The 17735-nt window shown below is 34.6% G+C and overlaps 1 protein-coding gene across 1 annotated transcript in view; it reads right to left on the bottom strand.

Moving 5' to 3' along the window:
- Positions 1-2722: 2722 nt before the first annotated feature.
- LOC125059532 (facilitated trehalose transporter Tret1-like) overlaps positions 2723-17735 on the bottom strand; it is a 60010-nt gene continuing 44997 nt past the window's right edge. Inside the window, exons 2-10 of the mRNA XM_047663985.1 lie at positions 15092-15162; positions 10938-11134; positions 9832-9995; positions 9523-9673; positions 8509-8719; positions 7311-7482; positions 5897-6011; positions 5146-5547; positions 2723-4026 (exon numbers count right to left, since the gene is read on the bottom strand). Coding sequence (XP_047519941.1) covers positions 3772-4026; positions 5146-5547; positions 5897-6011; positions 7311-7482; positions 8509-8719; positions 9523-9673; positions 9832-9995; positions 10938-11134; positions 15092-15162 — 1738 coding nt within the window. The 3' untranslated portion in view covers positions 2723-3771. The remainder of the gene's footprint in view (positions 4027-5145; positions 5548-5896; positions 6012-7310; positions 7483-8508; positions 8720-9522; positions 9674-9831; positions 9996-10937; positions 11135-15091; positions 15163-17735) is intronic.

The raw sequence follows: 17735 nt of genomic DNA, 5'->3' as shown, positions 1-17735 counted from the left end.
AAAGTACGTAAATTAAACGGTCCGATAATAAATAAATAAATGCTAATATTCACTTATCTGAATATCAATCGTATCTTATAGTTTATAATCTAATTTATAATATATATTGTATATCGCCTTGCCCCGGGAAACAAAGTCGTAAAGCACTGTTACGACTGTTTTAATGTTTTCCTAATTTAACATTATAAAAAAAAACACGACGAATTAATTTACGGACATTATTTTGTGCAAAACGTTACTAACGTTGGCCTAATTTTACAATCCTGAAATAAATAGCAACCATCAAAAAGATTTAGTTTAGATTGTAATTCTACCAAATAATCATAAAATGTAAAGCGACAGTTAAAAAACAAATAAAAAGTGGTAATAAATTATTACGACTTAGATTTTCGTCAAAATTACCGTCGTAATGTGCGGTTACCGAGTCGTCCTTAATTATGTTTAAACAGTAAAACAATCTTAAAACGCTTTTGCTCGTCTGTCTAAATAAATTACTGTAATGTACATTTAGTAATTTATTAACTATTTACACTTAATACAGAACAATAATCTTTAAATTACCGAATCGGAAAATAGCTTTCCTAGTAATAAATAAGCTTCTTTAATTTTTCTTGAAAACTTTTTCTCTTTTTCTTTTTCTTTTTGCTGTTACGATATTGTTTACCGGAGCAAGCGATATATGTACACTCATAAGTGTCGAAGAGCTATTTGTTCACAATAATAACATGTAAAGATTTACTAATAAACACTACGTCTTAGGGCCGATTTACATTATCTTAGTGTTTAGGAGAGTGCTTTAGGATAGTACTTTAGTTGAAACATGTAAACGTTTTAGTAAACGCTACTTGCTTTAGTACGGTTCTACTTGACTTTTAAGTTGAATCAAATAGAATCGCTTTTTATTTTTCTTTCAAGTGATACCCCTCCCGCGCCCGCGCACCCCCCGAGATCTTCCCTCGTTGTGTGTAAACACGTAATTTAGTCAAATCTTTAGGAGAGTGCATAAGTGCCGTGAAACGCGTGCGTGTTTTTTGATTTTTAAAGATGGCTAAATGGTCGGAAGATACAACTATCAAATTTGTGTCTGAATATGTTGTTCACGAATGTTTGTGGAACGTTAAAAACAATTTATACAAAAACAAACCAGCTAGGCATTCGGCATACACTGCCTTAAAAGAAGCTATTTTGTTTATTATTTATATTTAGTTTATTTATTTCGAATAAAATCTCGTCTTCTGTTTGTTCCATAACTACAGTTAGTAGGTATTTTGCGTAGAATAGAGCGTATTTGCCGACGTCGTTGCGCGTTCATTGTGGCGCTGTAATGATACTCTACTGGAAGAAATGTAAACGTTGACTCGCAACGCACTAAAGCACTAACGAACTTGCCTTTCAAGTTGTACTAAAGCACTCTCCTAAACACTAAGATAATGTAAATCGGCCTTTACACCGTTTAACAGAAACGCAAGTCTCTTTTCATCATAGGGTCAAATCAATGTGACAGAAAGAGACAAAGACTTATACGAGTTTTTATGAATATTCAAACTTTTCTACTTATTGAGCTATGTATGAACCAGGACATTTTATAGAACATCTGCCATACTTTTAAGAAAGTTAACATAGACAACAACTATATCGAAGTTATTTGAGCTATTAATGTAAAGAAAATCTTGAAGGATTCATTAGAGTATAGAAACTCAAAGTTTACATTTTTCGGTCTTAATCTATTATAATTTTGTTACACACTTACTATTACAATACCACTAGTTATCTTAAAATACGAGACGTTACTTAATTAAACACATACAAAAAGTAATTTCATAAACATCTCTCTTAGAAAAACTCGATAAATTTGATGACGCTGAGTAGCTGCTTAGAGTAATTTTCCTTATATTATAGCACGACAACAATTATTATTTTAAATACCCCCTTATTCATAAAAACTTAAATTTATTTATTTATAAAAGCTTGCAAAAGGTTCACTGATACATTGGTACAAGAAAATTAAAATTCAATATTTAATGTGACAAGCACTTATAGGCAAACATAAAAAGTAAAAACACTAAAAAAACTAAACCAAACTAAAATTGATTTCAATTGAGTTACGGATATCCAGACCTAGCTCATTTATTAGAATACTCAATCTGGATATGAAGAAATACCGTTTCAAATTATTAATAATAAAACATATATAATTTGGCGCCAATTTCACGGCTAACTTTCGCTCTCTGTGAGTTAAGTATATGAAATCAGTAACGTTAAAAAATACACGATTACATCCGCTCTGTTGGGCGTTGCCAACCGTTATCATATTGAAATATGTCGCGAGGCTTCAGTGCGGTCGCTACCGCTGGTCGACCGGCCACAGCGAACGAATGCAGACGTTGTATAGAAGCACAGTTATAGGCGCTCTTAAGACAAACTTTTTGCGACCTAAATTGCCGCTTGGCTGCGGAGCAGTCGCGGCAAAGAAAAGAGAGGCAAACGGTCCATCCCCCAGTGTATACGAGAGCAAGAGAGACGGAGAACGACACCACTAGGAATCGTCTGCTCTTCTATCCTACGCCTGAATTCGTTGCCACAGCGCATGCATGAATCGTAGTTAGATACTCTGCACACTACACGGAGATTTAAAATAACGGCCATATGTAGAGGCAAAGATCGGCCATCTTGCAAACTGTTACACGTTTTTACGTAAACATCCTAGTATTAAAATATCATTGGTCAAAGAAAAATACGCTGGTCTTATTATAAATATTCGAGGATAAAGCGACTTGAAAATTACAAAAATATTTTTTTAGAAATAAGAGAGTTTAGTATCCGAAACAACAATGTTTTGAATAGGTACACAATTGACATTTGACACTATAATTGACTGTACCTTAACAAGCATTAAATTTACAATGATGTACAGTATACACTTAGTTCGTAAATACACCTAACACAAATTGCCACAAGAGATTATACAGTATACACACAGCGACACAAATTATTGACTAGATTGTCAGAAATGTTGAACTATTCCGAAAGATCCTTTCTACATCTATAAAATCTATATATTAAGAGCTACGTGATATCAGGGTATTGGTGTTTTATTTTCTTTCTGAAAATATCTAATTAAAACGACTTGTTTGTCGAAGCCAACAAAAGTTTTGGCGATTCTCATTTGTTTTCTTTTTACAATATCAATAGTAAAAATATAATTTATTAAATAGCGCGCCATTACAACACTTCTTTCTTTTCTCTTTTGCCTAACAACAAGGAGCCTTGGGACAAAAGCTATTCACGGAAGGCGTGAAATACCGAGTTTATTGAGTCACGTGATTAAGAGCAAATCATTCTGGATTGTAGGTTACGTAAGCATAAAACCTTTTTTCTAGGACCTCTTTAGAATACAATACTCAATACAATACTCTTTGGAACAGAATGTATGTCAAATGTTGCAGTGATGCTACCAACACAAGTAATTAATTTTTATTGAGCATCCTCGCGCCTTTAGAATAAGCCAATTCAGTTGTATTTCACACGCGGCGCAATAATTGCTATTTTAAATTCCTTTTAATAAAATTTAATTTCGGAGTTTCCGTTTGATCCTCCAAATGATAGCATAACACTTGACAACACAGTTCACAGTTGGCCATTTAGAATTTCTATAATGATCATTCAATCCAAAAATAAAAACTTTGTAAAAGTTCATTCTTGATTCAGTTATCGACTAGATACTTCACATTTAGTTCACTCACTCGGCTCTATGGTAAACACTTCCGGCTGTCATCGTTGATTCTTTCTCTCAAACGTCAAAAGCCAGGGTCCGTCGAGTGAGGCGTCGATTTGACTCTGAGATTTGCCCTTCGTCTCAGGGAGAGTGAAATAGATATATCCAGCCCCTATAAGAGTGATAGAGGAGCAGATATAGTATGTGGCGTGGAGGCCAATAGAGAAGGCTATAGTCCCGTAATATCGTAGCACGAAGAAATTGCTGAGCCACATCCAAGTTATGAGGAAGCTGGACGCTAAGCTTCGAACCTGAAAATTTATAAAGATATTATAATAACAAGAATTGAAGTCGTAGGTTCGATCCCCGGCTGTGCACCAATGGACTTTCTAAGTGCGCATTTAACATTCGCTGGAACGGTGAAGGAGAACATCGTGAGGAAACCGGCTTGCCTTAATCCAATTTTTAAAGTAAATAATTAAAGTCCAATTTTAATCATACGTCGTTAAACCCTGGTTTCGAACGCTTTCAGTGTTTTGGACATAATCTCTGTCAGCGTCCAAGATTCTACGCTGTAGAGCAGCACAGAGAAGTGCTTTTCCAGGAAACCTAAGCTTTAGACCTAAATAGTCGACGGCCTGTGTCAGGCACAGAAGGTTGATCACCTACTAGAGGGCTCGTAAGTAGGCCTTTTTTGAATTGGTACGCTCTTTATTTGAGGGACTAAGTCGAATTGGTTCGAATACACTTCGGTGGGCAGCTGTATCCATACTGGTGGTTCGCAACAAAAACTGCCTTAAAACGCTCAGTTGTGGAACATTTGCTGCCGGGGTATAATATTTGAATGAAATCACCTCAAATAGGTCATATGACAGACACGTAGTTTTATAGACATTTTGTTTACATAATGTGTATGTAGCTTTAGAATTATTGGATCGAATCCAGTACCTCGTCATCTGCTATATACACCCTAATCCTTTACTTTTTTGAAGTTATACTTCTTTATGAAAAATTGATGAGAGTGAAATTTTACGATGTGCGTACACCGTCACACAAAATTAACAGAATGAAGTTGCCCACGGAAGATGCTACGGCATTGGACATAATTTAAAAACAACATTCGAATAATAATAGAATTTATGTTACACATAATGTAAGAGAATAATAATAAATATTTATTTATTTAATTTTTCAAATGTAAACTGAACTTTATTGACTATAATGACTCCTTTTCCAGACTTTGATTATTTAATTGTAATTAATTATTTGCATGCAATCAAAAACTATTTTTAATAATGCCAAAGAAGTATAACTTCTTACGCGCGTACATAAGTACACGCACCCTTTTTTATGGGTGTAATTCTAGAATTAACACCTAATCTTATGTAGGAGGTAAACATGAAATGAAAAAGAATATTTTGTATACTTACATTTACATAAAACAACTCCGATATCAACACATAAGGCACTGATCCAAGGCCTATATTATATAAAAACAGTACCAAAGACAACATGACAACCGGCAGCCATATTGATATGTCATCCTTCTCTATGGTTTGTTCAAATTTGACAGACCATTGCTCCTCTGTCTCATTATAGTTCTCTGCTACTCTGTACCACGCTTTTGTGTCGTTCCCATATTTGAGTGAATCGTTGTAAATTGTCAAATTTTCTGGCAATTCTATCTTGTCTCTGATACTTTTATCTCTGGTGATCTTTTTGGTTAGGAATCGATGTTTATAGAACGTGTGCATTTGTAAATGTGGATCACAGTACACTCCTAAAACGGCTAAGCAGAAAGCGATGCCGGAACACGACCATAAGAGGAGAGTCTGAAAATAATAGCCCATATTTTATACCTTCAGTAATAATATAAATCCTATTTGAAAAAATATAAACTTCACCAGGGTGTGACAGGACCTTAAAAGGGGTATTTTCATTCACAATAAGTATGAAAAATCATTTAAATTTCAATAAAAATGTCAACAGTCGCTCTGTGTTTTTTTCGTTCTCTTGGTGTAAGAACTATCAAAAACACGCAAATAATGTTTTTAGAACAAGATTGATTACTTTAAAAGGCACTAAAAAAACACTTAGACGCGAAGCACGTATCTATCATTCCCGTCACATAGTCAAATTACCTTTTTATTTTTCCTGTCATAACAAAACTGTGTGTATTACCTTTCGTCCAACTTTATCAACAGTCACCGTGGCAACGGCTGCGCCTAGTACCAACGCTGTGCCGCACAACATTGACCCAGCTTCAGATGACTCGAACAGATTTCGTGGCAATGTTCTGTAAATTATTTCACTTAAGTAAGTAAAAATAATAATAATATAGTGGTTCTTCGAGTATTATTATTTCATAGACCAGTAGCGCCTAAATTTACAGCTTAGAACGCGCGATGTTACGTCTTCTCTGTACTGCTCTACGGCGTAGAATCTTGGACGCTGACAGAGACTATGCCCAAAAAACTGGAACCGTTCGAGACCTGGATTTAAAGACGTATGCTTACAATTGGACAGACCGAATGCAGAAGAACAAAGAAGTGCTTATGATTGTTAAGTAGAGGAAACTTGAGGACACGTTTTACCTAACACCAAAATTACGAGCTCCTTCAATGAATACAAGGCAAAGTATGACGGAGAACCACGCAGACGCACGTCTTGGTTGAAAAACCTTAGATAATGGTTTGGTCATACCAAGTCATAGTTTAGAAATGCGGCATTCAAAATTAAACTAGCCATGATCATCACCAACCATCGCAAAGAGATGGTACAATATGAAGAAGACAAGTAGGTGATCAGCCTTTGTTGACAGATGTCGTAGATTTTTGGGTTTGTGACATGCCGGTCTCCTCACATGGTTTGCCTTCACCGTAGGAGAAAGTGACAATAGCATAGAAACAAGAATTAGCCCGCTCAAGCCAGCAGGCCAATACTGCTCTACTAAGTCAAATCATTTATTTCAATTAGGCACTTTTGCAAGTCATAATTACATGTAAAAAAATTGAGAAAAAAGAAAACTCTAGTTCCCCTTCCAAAAGGTACTTTCATATGGAGAAGAATAGGCAAGAAACTACATACCTACTTACTATATTAAAATAGTTTTAACAATATTTTGTATACATTGATTTGATAATTATACGTGAAGACCATGTGCCAAGAAAAAATAAAACTATTATACTAAAATATATATATAATAAGGCGCATGGTGTTATAAAAAAAACCAATCAAATCAATCTATAAATATGGTGCTCACATATTCACGTAACTTTGTAACTAATCAATGATTACTAGTTTCTAGTAGACTCTTACTCTATCGATTCCCTATTTTATCTAATAAAGTATCAAATACTTTAAATATTCCTGTATGTGGATCACTAAGGTCTTCCTGTAATTTTTTTTGGCAGGTTTAACAATTTAACACTCCCGGTGTTAAATCTCCCTTAAAAGGGACCTTATTTGTTTAAACTTATGTCTGGTGGGACTTCCTTGCTTATTCTTAAAAGCGCAATAAAACAAGAACCTAACAACATTGCCATGCTTACATATAATCTAGATAAGACTTTTGATATTTCCAGTTCAAACTTACCCATTATAAATGGAGAAGTTATAAGCAGTTGTATTAAGTACTGGTATTTCATGAGCTGAATGTCGTAACACAGCAGCCGCGAAACTGTTGAAGGCGCCTGCGCCGGTGCCCGCAGCCGCGCCGATGACCACGAAGCATGAAATAAGTGCACGACGCGAGCGACGATGTGAGACTATGAAGAATTGAATAAAGTAGACTTAATTTTTTGGCGTTATAATTCTTTTGGCGCGTAAAATGATGAGAATAAGTTTTTACGATGCGCGCGCGCACCGTCACAAAAATCTACACCCTGTAGTTAGCTATAGTTAACATTTTAGTTTTGAAGTTATACTTCTTTTGGCGCGTTAGCGAAAAATTATGAGAGTAAATTTTTATTGTTAGTGTCGTTTTTTGTACATCATAGAAAAAGGGGAAAGATAAAATTGTTGAAATGATTTTTATCTTGTTACGCCAATGAAGTATAACTTCTAACGCGTGTATATAAGTACACACACTTTTTTTTAATAAATTGTCTCTACACAAAGACACAATTTAACATTACGATCCACTCCCAACTTAAGACTAATATGTTATTAAAAACTAATCTAATTTACTTAAAAGGATTTTTAACATTATCCAATAACACTACCTACAGTATCTATTAAGGGGAAGACACTCTGTTCTTGTGTACTATTTTTCCACTCACCACTGTTTAGCACTTAACACTAACATGCACTCACACTGAAATAATAATAAAAATATTTTAAGTACAGAAAACCCTTTCCGACGGTAAAAAGCTTTGAGAAAGTTCCTCCATAAGGCGGAATGTTCAGTGATTTCCCATTAAAGGTTTATCACCTTGAAGCATTTTTTTTGTCATAACAGGACGCGATAATATATTTCATATGAAACCCCGTTTGACGGTAGACGATTCTACCCTCATTTTTACTATTTCTACATTTCAGTTAAAACAAATGTCAGTTGTCATCAGTTGAAGGTAGTCAAAACATGACATTGTTTTTATTGATTATTAATAATTAACGTATCAATATTAATATATTTTAAAACAGACTTGCGAATCGTAATATGATTTGAGAGCGGAATCCGCTGTGAGAATTTCAAGAGTGAGTTTCAGAATCGCAAGGCTGTACAGGAAACGTCAAATGTAAATTTTATAAGTTGTATATTTTTTTATTTCCTGCCAATTCATTATACTTACACAACTCCTTACAAGCTGACTTCTCCTTCTCATTTCCCTTATCAGACTCCTGACTCCTCTTCAACATTGGTTGAGAAGTCTCAGAGTCGTATGACATTTCCCGTCGTCCATAATCTGAAGTTCGTATCCTTACTTCCTGCTGCTCAATGACATCTGTCAAATCTTCTCTGAAGTCTGATCCGTCAAACCAGCACATCACCTTGGCTGCTTCCTGGAATCCATTACGTTAAGGAGGTTACACTCGTTATGGAGGAGGTTATTAGGTTTTTAGATTTGTATCTTTATTTCTTTATCAACACTTCGTTGCATAACAATATAAAAATTGAACATAATTAAATGTAAGGGAGGGCAACTGGCGGCCTTATCGCTTTCGAGCGATCTCTTCCAGGCAACGACTGTGAGAAAAAAAAATAGGGTGCATGTACTTATGTACGCGCGTAAGAAGTGATACTTCTTTAGCATTATTAAAAATGGTTTATGATTGCATGCAAATAATTAATTACAATTAAATAATCAAAGACTGGAAAAGGAGTCATTATAGTCAATAAAGTTCAGTTTACATTTGAAAAATTAAATAAATAAATATTTTTATTATTATCTTACATTAAGTGTAACATAAATTCTATTATTATTCGAATGTTGTTTTTAAATTATGTCCAATGCCGTAGCATCTTCCGTGGGCAACTTCATTCTGTTAATTTTGTGTCACGGTGCGCGAGCATCGTAAAATTTCACTCTCATCAATTTTTCATAATGCGCCTAAAGAAGTATAACTTCAAAAATTAGATAAGGTAGGCAAGAAGTGTAAAAATACATATTACATAAAAAAACTAAACTAATAAAGGGTACATGAAAAATAAAAAGTAAAAAGTGGACATGAATCATGATAATTTAATTTAAAATTTCTACGTCAGTTAGTAGTTAGAACGAAAGTTACGTATACGATATGGACAGTTAATGTTTGTACAGAAGAAATTTAAACTTTATTCAATTTAAAACCTGTAAAAAAATTACCTGTATTTTCCCAACATTAATAAGAAAGGAAGGTGTTTCAGGCAGCCATAGTAAAGATATGAGCAGAAGTGTGGGTGCAATAGCCATTGACAAAGACAGCGCGTGCGCAGAAAGAAGACCGCCCGCAGAATAGGCGAAGAGAATGCCGCAACTGAAACATAAAGTGTCATAGAATATAATAGAAGTATAGAGAAGTAAGTACAATAAAATAATAATAAGAGAAACTTCAGATACAGAAAAAAGAAAGAGAGAGACCTCGACGTCACCTGACAACATAAAATTTTTTCTTTTACCAATTAAACGCATTACCTGCACGCCAAAGCTGGCATAGCTGCAAGCCCTCTAGTTCTGGGAGCAATTTCAGCGCAGTAAAGTGGGGCGAGTGCCAACGCACCTGCGCCGCCCGCCCCAGCTGCGACCCTAGCCGCCCATACACCTCTGGCCCCACACCATGCTGCTAGAGACCAGCTGAACTGAAATTCATAGAGAGAACCCAGCTTCACATAACACTGTTAGTACTTTAAGATAGTATGGAAGGTAAGTCTGTATATTATAAATATTGCTGGCATATTTTTTTTACTTCTTTATTTCGATATTTTTGCCTTATTGGCAACAATTAAATAAATCATTTATTTGCCAAGATAGTGGTACAACATAAAACAATCGAACAACAAGAAAAGTCCGCACAATCCGCCATAGATAAATAGGCATGCAAATGTCATAATAAGAAGTCAAGTCATTTATAAGTAATTGTTAAACTTATGTTCTAAATATTCGGTCACGCTATAAAAGCACCTTGAATTTAAAAACCTAATCACCTTCCCAATAATTAATTAATGATATTATTTATTTGAATGTGTAGTTATCGCCTAAAATAATAAAATGGTTTTAGTTTTCACCTACCTCTTGTTTATTACAGCCTGGTAAATGATTAACGTTCTATATTAGTAACGATCTTAAAATCGGTCACCCGAATCTGATGATACTGACCATGCACTCGGTTAGGTTAGGTTAGTATATATATTTTTTTTTTAAATAACTGTTCAACTGAAACTGATCAACTATGTTTGATTTTCAATTATTTTTAATATTAAAATCGAATACATAAATCGATTATTTTTATTCATCGATATTTCATGCTAAAAAACAATCGATTAATTTACCGAGAATGTCACATCCCTTATAACCAATAGAAAAGTAGAAAATGGCGGATTGTTTACAAATTTCAATACATTTCACAAAACTTAAAAAAAAAAAATTTAATACTTAGACGCATTTCCCGCAGCAAAAATCACTTGGAGGTGTTCCAATCAAGATGCCCCGAGACTCTTGCATAACCAGTATCATCTGATTCGGGCGACTGATTTTAAGATCCAATCCTCTATATTTAATATGGCGAAAGAAAAAATACTTACAATAAAACTAAGTCCTATACAAAACGCGCCAGCCTTTCTTCCCTTAACATCAGCTAGTACTGCGAACATCGGTGCGGCAGGCAGAGCCACCAGGCAGGGTAGAGCTGCAAGCCAGGCACCGCCTGTCAGGGCCTCGTTTCCCAGAACCCCAGACACCCAGCCTGTGCTGCAGCCATGCGTGAAGCATGATAGATTATCTGAAAGCAGTGAACTGGTAAATTAGCATGCTTATATTAGCTTTCCACCCCTATTTTGTGACCTTGAGTGTTTATAGTTGCTTTTCTGCTAAGTTATTTTTAATATAACCTGCATCATGAGCACACCCTTCATACACACACTCACCTACTTTCACACAACACAGCCGAATTAGGTATTACTTAGTTCAATATATTAATAATTTTTATAGTATTTTTTCTTACGTAAATGTGAATCTTTTTGTATATATTAAGTATTCCTTTAGTATATTTTTTTGTTTTATATAATTTATGTTAGCTGTAGGATTATGAAATAAATAAGTATATTCTTATTTTACGTACTCTTATCAAGAATCAATTATAGATTTTTGAATGGAACTTAACAATGTATCGGATAGTCATGTTGAAGAAGTATTCATAATAAATGACAAAATATGTATCGTATCTTGTGCAGATATTCTAGTTTGATTAAATTTATTTATTTTCAGAAATACATACGTTATCCTTACAGGCAATACGATAATGTAGAAAAATAAAATATAATAAAGTAAAGTAAATATTATATACTAAAACACATAATATACACAATATCGCTACTATGAATGCACTCTGCGAACATACAAATATGTCGATAGTGTCGGAGACAGCATTCAGTAGGCGCTACGTCTTTGATGACGGGATTTGTGCAACAAACTGGTTCTGGCCCTTGATATGGCAACCTAGGCCTTCGCCGTCGCACATATCCCATAGGTACTACAAAACCCAGTTCTTGGAGTACACTTGGATTGCACACTACACCCCTCAAGACTTTCAGTACGTAGTAGGCCAACTAAGTCCCGTTTGGTTCCAATTTATTGTACCCCACCACCCCTAAGACAAATAATTTATTGGGTACATTAAAGGATAGTAGGGATAGATGCCAAACAGAGAGAGAGAGTATAGAGGTATTATGTAAATTTATTCTTTATGCGCTCTAACATAAGGCAGTAATTAGTTTCATGCGGAGCCCAAACAGACAACTCACTCTAACATACTTCTAACCAAAGCGTTGTACAAGCTTGAACTAATAAACTAACAAACTAGTGAACGTAGCCCTTCGAAGCACAAATCCCATTCTTACGTATGCTTTGTTACAAATGTCTACTACATATTATATTTAATATTAGGTATTTTTAAATTTACTAATGTCGGACTTTCTAAGTACGAATTTAAAAATGTATTAGATATATTATAATGAGCAGTTTGGCCTCGTGGCTCCAGCGTGCGACTCTCATCTCTGAGGTAATAGGTTCGATTTCCGGATGTGCACCAATGGACTTTCTATGTGCGCATTTAATATTCGCTCGAACGGTGATGGAAAACATCGTGAGGTAACCGACCTGTCTTAGACCCAAAAAGTCGACATGTGTCAGGCACAGGAGGCTGATAACCTACTTGCGAATTGAAAAATGATCATAAAACAGATTCAGAAGTCTGAGGCCCACACGTAAAGAGGTTGTAGCGCCATTGATTATTATTATTATTGGAACGAAGTTCCTTATCGCGCGTTGTGAAAGGGGGCTAGACGGAAAAAATTCTTACGAAAAGTTGTCACGACACTTTTTTGTTGCTCCGATCACCGAAGTTAAGCAACGTCGGGCGAGGTCAGTACTTGGATGGGTGTCCGCCTGAGAACACCTCGTGATGTTGGCTTTTTTTTTTCGTCGTAAGATTGGTGTCGAGAAAATCTATCATACTGTTATGATACCAATTAACATATAAATTAATCGAAAGGAATTTCGTTCCATCCGGGTGTCCCTTGACACCTCTAAAGTTTTTTTTTATATATTCCTTGTAAAGTAAAATCTGTATATTGATTAGATTATGTGAGTGTTTATCTAATAATCTGAAAGGAAGTAAAATAAACTTTTATACTAACAAAGATATATCTATCCGACTTAATAGACTTTTCACTACCACGACATCAGTGTCTATGCGAGTGAAACCGCGGGGCATTGCTAGTATTAAAATGAAAAGCTACACCATTTTGAGATAACATCGCGAACATAGTAGAGTTGTATTAATTTCGATATGCAATGATATCGAATTGACCTTTCATACTCACGGGACATCGAAGCGGCATATTGATAAGACCCGAATATTCTGAACTCATTTTATGGCGAATAATTATATCATATATTTTATAACGAAATTCTCATACATTATTCGATTGGGTATACAGATATATTAATCCACTGCTTCGATAAATTTCCGTAACCCTTTTAATAAAACTATTTTTTACCGGATTGAAGTTATGTATTTTACAATTATTTTTCAATAGAGAAGACGGCCTTAAATTGTCAAACACCTGGGATCCAATAATATCCAAATTAAAATCTCAAGATAAACAATCCGCGAAAATAGAGGACACCGCGAACCATTTCTGCCAAAACCCTCCATCTTTTAGTCTATAACTAACTCCGGGGAAATAAATAATCTGTAGTACAACTTTTCCTACAGCTGTGATACTTTTACTTTTTACTTCATACGCACGCTGTAAAGCACGAGAAACGTCGGATAAATTTAAAATTATGTTAAATAGTTGTAAATTTATAAAAATACACAACTTTAATCCGGTAAAAAATTGTTTTACTAAATGTGTAAAAGTTATGTCAATAAAAGACTAATATTATTTCCGTAACCCTTTTGACTTCGCGTCTTCTGGTTATATTGTTTAGAATTTAGTTGGCGCCTGGGCTATAGTGGTGACCCCAGAGCTGGTGCTTTCCTCGCTCAACGGGTAAGTATCGCAGTACAGCGAGAAAGTGCTGCCATTGTTAAAGGTACACTGCCACAGGGATCAAAAATGTTTATTATAAATAATTATATATATTTTTATTATTATTGTATTGTAAATACTAAACAATTATTTTTAATAATTAAACAGGATAAGAAAGTATATAATATTTAACAAATGGTCCTTCAATGTATGGCTACAATCACTGTGATGACGTCATAAACTGAAACGCGCTAACAAAGTAATTTCAACCAAGGATATATACTTAACGTCCTAACTCCTCGACAAGCCTCTAGGGCCTTCGGACAATGTAGTAGTTAGGTCAAGGATCCTTCTTTTAGGTCAGAAGAAGTGCCTCTTCTTCTTCTACATATGTGTGACATTTGAAATGTCTTTGTAACAGTGAGTCGTATTTGGCTGAACACAGACTTGGTCTTAGAAGTAGCCCCCCTTAAAAATTAAATTGCCCCCATGGGGCGCAGGCCCCACGTTGGGAATCACTGCTCTAGATACAGGCCTATCCCATCATTCCATTTATTACTCGTTCAGAAACGCGTTTTGGCCAAAACTCACCGATATCCAGATAGTAGCTCCCCTCACACTTTGAAATCGATTTTCATTTAGTTTTTGTTTTTTTTATCTGTTTGTGTTTGTTATGTTTGCATATGCTTGTCACATTAAAAATTTAATTGAGTTATTCTTGTACCATTATATCGGTGTGCCGAGCGTTGGCAAGCTTAAGTACCTATATCTTAATCTTAATATGTATATATAAATTACGTGTCACGTTGTTTGTCCGCTATGGACTCCTAAACTACCAAACCGATTTCAATCAAATTTGCTCACCGTGTGCAGTTTGATCTAACTTAAAAGATAGGATAGCATACATCTCAATTTATACACGCAATATTATTTTATTGCAAAATATTTCTTTATTATTTGATAGTCACAATCCTAACAGATGGCGCTGTGTTGAAAGTACCAACGTTTCAAATAAGCTACAATTTAATGGCATTATCACCAAAAAACAATGGTGGTCCCCATGACTGGTGTTCTCCTACCGTTTCCCTTGAATAGGTTACTACTATGTAATATAACTAAAACCTTAGCCACAGCAACGCTTGGGCGGTCTGCTAGTATATATATATAAACATACACAAACATAATAAAAAGTAAGTACTTACACACTGAAGACGCTATAACTCTTCGCACTGAGCCACGCCATCGTTTTGAAGCTGACCTTTCTATTCGATTCCTGAAACAAAAACAAACTAAGTTATAAGTCAATATCTAATCAATTTAGTTTACAGGGTGTCTCAAAAGGAAGTTCATAATTAGTTGATCGATTAAAAAAAGTATGTCTGGTATGAAAAAATTGTTTATTCATTATTAAAGTACACATTTAGGGAATTTATTTCTTAAAAATAATACCGTCCAATTGTAGACATTTAATGGAACAACAAAATTACTTCTGACGGCTCGGCAGGGGGATGGCTGCCATTTCGTGGCGGATATTTTCTTTCAATTGCGCCAGAGAAGTCGGCTGTTGCGATGCAATACAAAAGAATAATACATTAATTTACCACCATGTTCAGAGAATGTCTAATTATTCCGGTTTAACTCAAACTCTCCTCTGTCTCTTTCCATATCTATACTAATATTATAAAGAGGAAAGGTTTGATTTTTTGTTTGTTTGAAATGAATATTCTCCGAAACTACTGGATCGATTTCTTTCACCGTTGGCTAGCTACACTATTCCCGAGTGACATAGGCTATGTTTCATTTTTACAAAAAAATAGGGATGCTTACTAAAACTTGAATAATCTAACCCAAGGTGTAAAAAAATAAACAAAAAACTTCCTTCAATCGTGTGCGCTGCGAAAACTATTCATGATAGAACAAAATGATGTATTACATTTTTTTAGGACACATGTCTCTATCTTTTATAGTTACGTCATAATAAGCGTCCTTTTATTAATTTTTTTTTATTAAAATACCACCGCTAGAAAAGGCTCTTTATTCGTACCTAGGTATTGTCCTTATCAAAATAATTACCAACGTTTCACATAAGCTACAATTTAATGGCATAACCACCAAAAAAGCATGGTGGATTGGTGTTCTCCTGCCTTTTCTCTTGAATAGTTTACTACTATGTAATATAACAAAAATCTTAGCCACAGCAACGCTTGGCCGAGTCTACTAGTGATAGATAATTTTAAGACACAACATAGCTCTGAGGTCACGTGTATACATGACTGTGAACACGTTCAATAAATTCTGAATAAATAAGCCGTAAAATCAATATTTTTAAAAAGTAGGTCATCTATTTTAATCACCATGAATCGTGGTCACCATACGTAGTTAGCTCAGGCGGAAGAGCTGCATAGAATTAGCATTTCACCTCATTAATATTGCATGAACGAAATATAATAGTTTTGTTAATAACGTTGGCAACTCTGTTACATAATGTATGGAGTGTATGAAAACTATTTTAGCATCTGTGTCTGTGTGTGTGTCATTAATTCAGATGATCTATGGCAGGAACATAGTAAAAACTATCTGACCCGGCGAATTTCGTACCGTCTTACAGTCAATGAATGTCGTGTTACAATGAATGTGAATACAAAGTAATAAGTTCACTGCTATCAACGAATTGCAATACTCACAGTTGCAATGTGCTTTGATTTGTTGTATATTTAAGTTGCTAGATAAATTTTCAAGGAGCTAGCGTTAAAAGTTTTTTCACTTTTTAAATTTGTTTTAACTTTCAATTTATTATTATTACTATATAGGTTAAGAATATTGTATATATTGTATATTTATATGTTGGAAACACATGATTTTTCAAGATTTAATGACCATTACTTTACGTTCTTTGATTTGAAGGCAGTGATTACCGAATCGACGGAATGAACACTGTTAAAATCTTTGACAGTTACGAAACCCATGAACATATTGTTTTGGATTTTTTAATGTGTTAATTTTAAATACATAAAAATTATAACTAGTTTAAACTGATACACATTATATAAATAATGTAAGGCAGACACCACGAATTTCTCACGGTCCATTCTCACCATGCTTGTTAGTTATTGGTTACTTTTATCCTGTCCATTCTCTAGTACGGAATTTTTACATTAAACATTACGTATTATTATAATAAATTGAATAAAATTATTTATTGTGATCTGGTTTTGTTTTACTCCTGTATTAAATTAACAAGCTTCTTTAACATGACTTATAAGTTTTTATATTTCAAAGAAATAGGCCGCGTTATAACATGTCCCTTCATCATTAATTCAGTCACACGTGACGATCGAACCGATAAAGTGGCGCTAAATAAATAAAACACTTTCAACTCCCCCAGAGTTGAAATGTCATATGTCTAACTCCAGCTGTCTTCGTGAGGTGATTTTAGACCATAACTACCACGTGCCTTAATTGTACTATATGCCAAACGTTGATATGTGTCTAGGGCAGACACACATTTAGTTATTTGGACTATTTGGACAGTCCGTATGTTTAAAGGTTTTCATATGTAATATAATTTACGCACAACGGAACAAAAGAGCATTTAAGTGCGAACATTTACGTAATACATAATCTAATATATAAAATTCTCGTGTCGCAGTGTTTGTAGTTAAACTCCTTTGAAACGGCTTGACCGATTCTCATGAAATTTTGTGTGCATATTGGGTATAACTGAGAATCGGACAACATCTATTTTTCATCCCCTTTAATGTTAAGGGTAGTCCACCCCTATTTTTTTATTAATTTTTAGTTAAATATTTTTTTATGATACAGCATTAAAAAATACATACAACCCCC

This window comes from Pieris napi, chromosome 20 (assembly GCF_905475465.1).
Source record: "Pieris napi chromosome 20, ilPieNapi1.2, whole genome shotgun sequence".
Taxonomy (NCBI): domain Eukaryota; kingdom Metazoa; phylum Arthropoda; class Insecta; order Lepidoptera; family Pieridae; genus Pieris; species Pieris napi.
The sequence above is the reverse complement of the archived record's forward strand: the minus strand, read 5'-3'. Positions and strand labels throughout refer to the sequence as shown.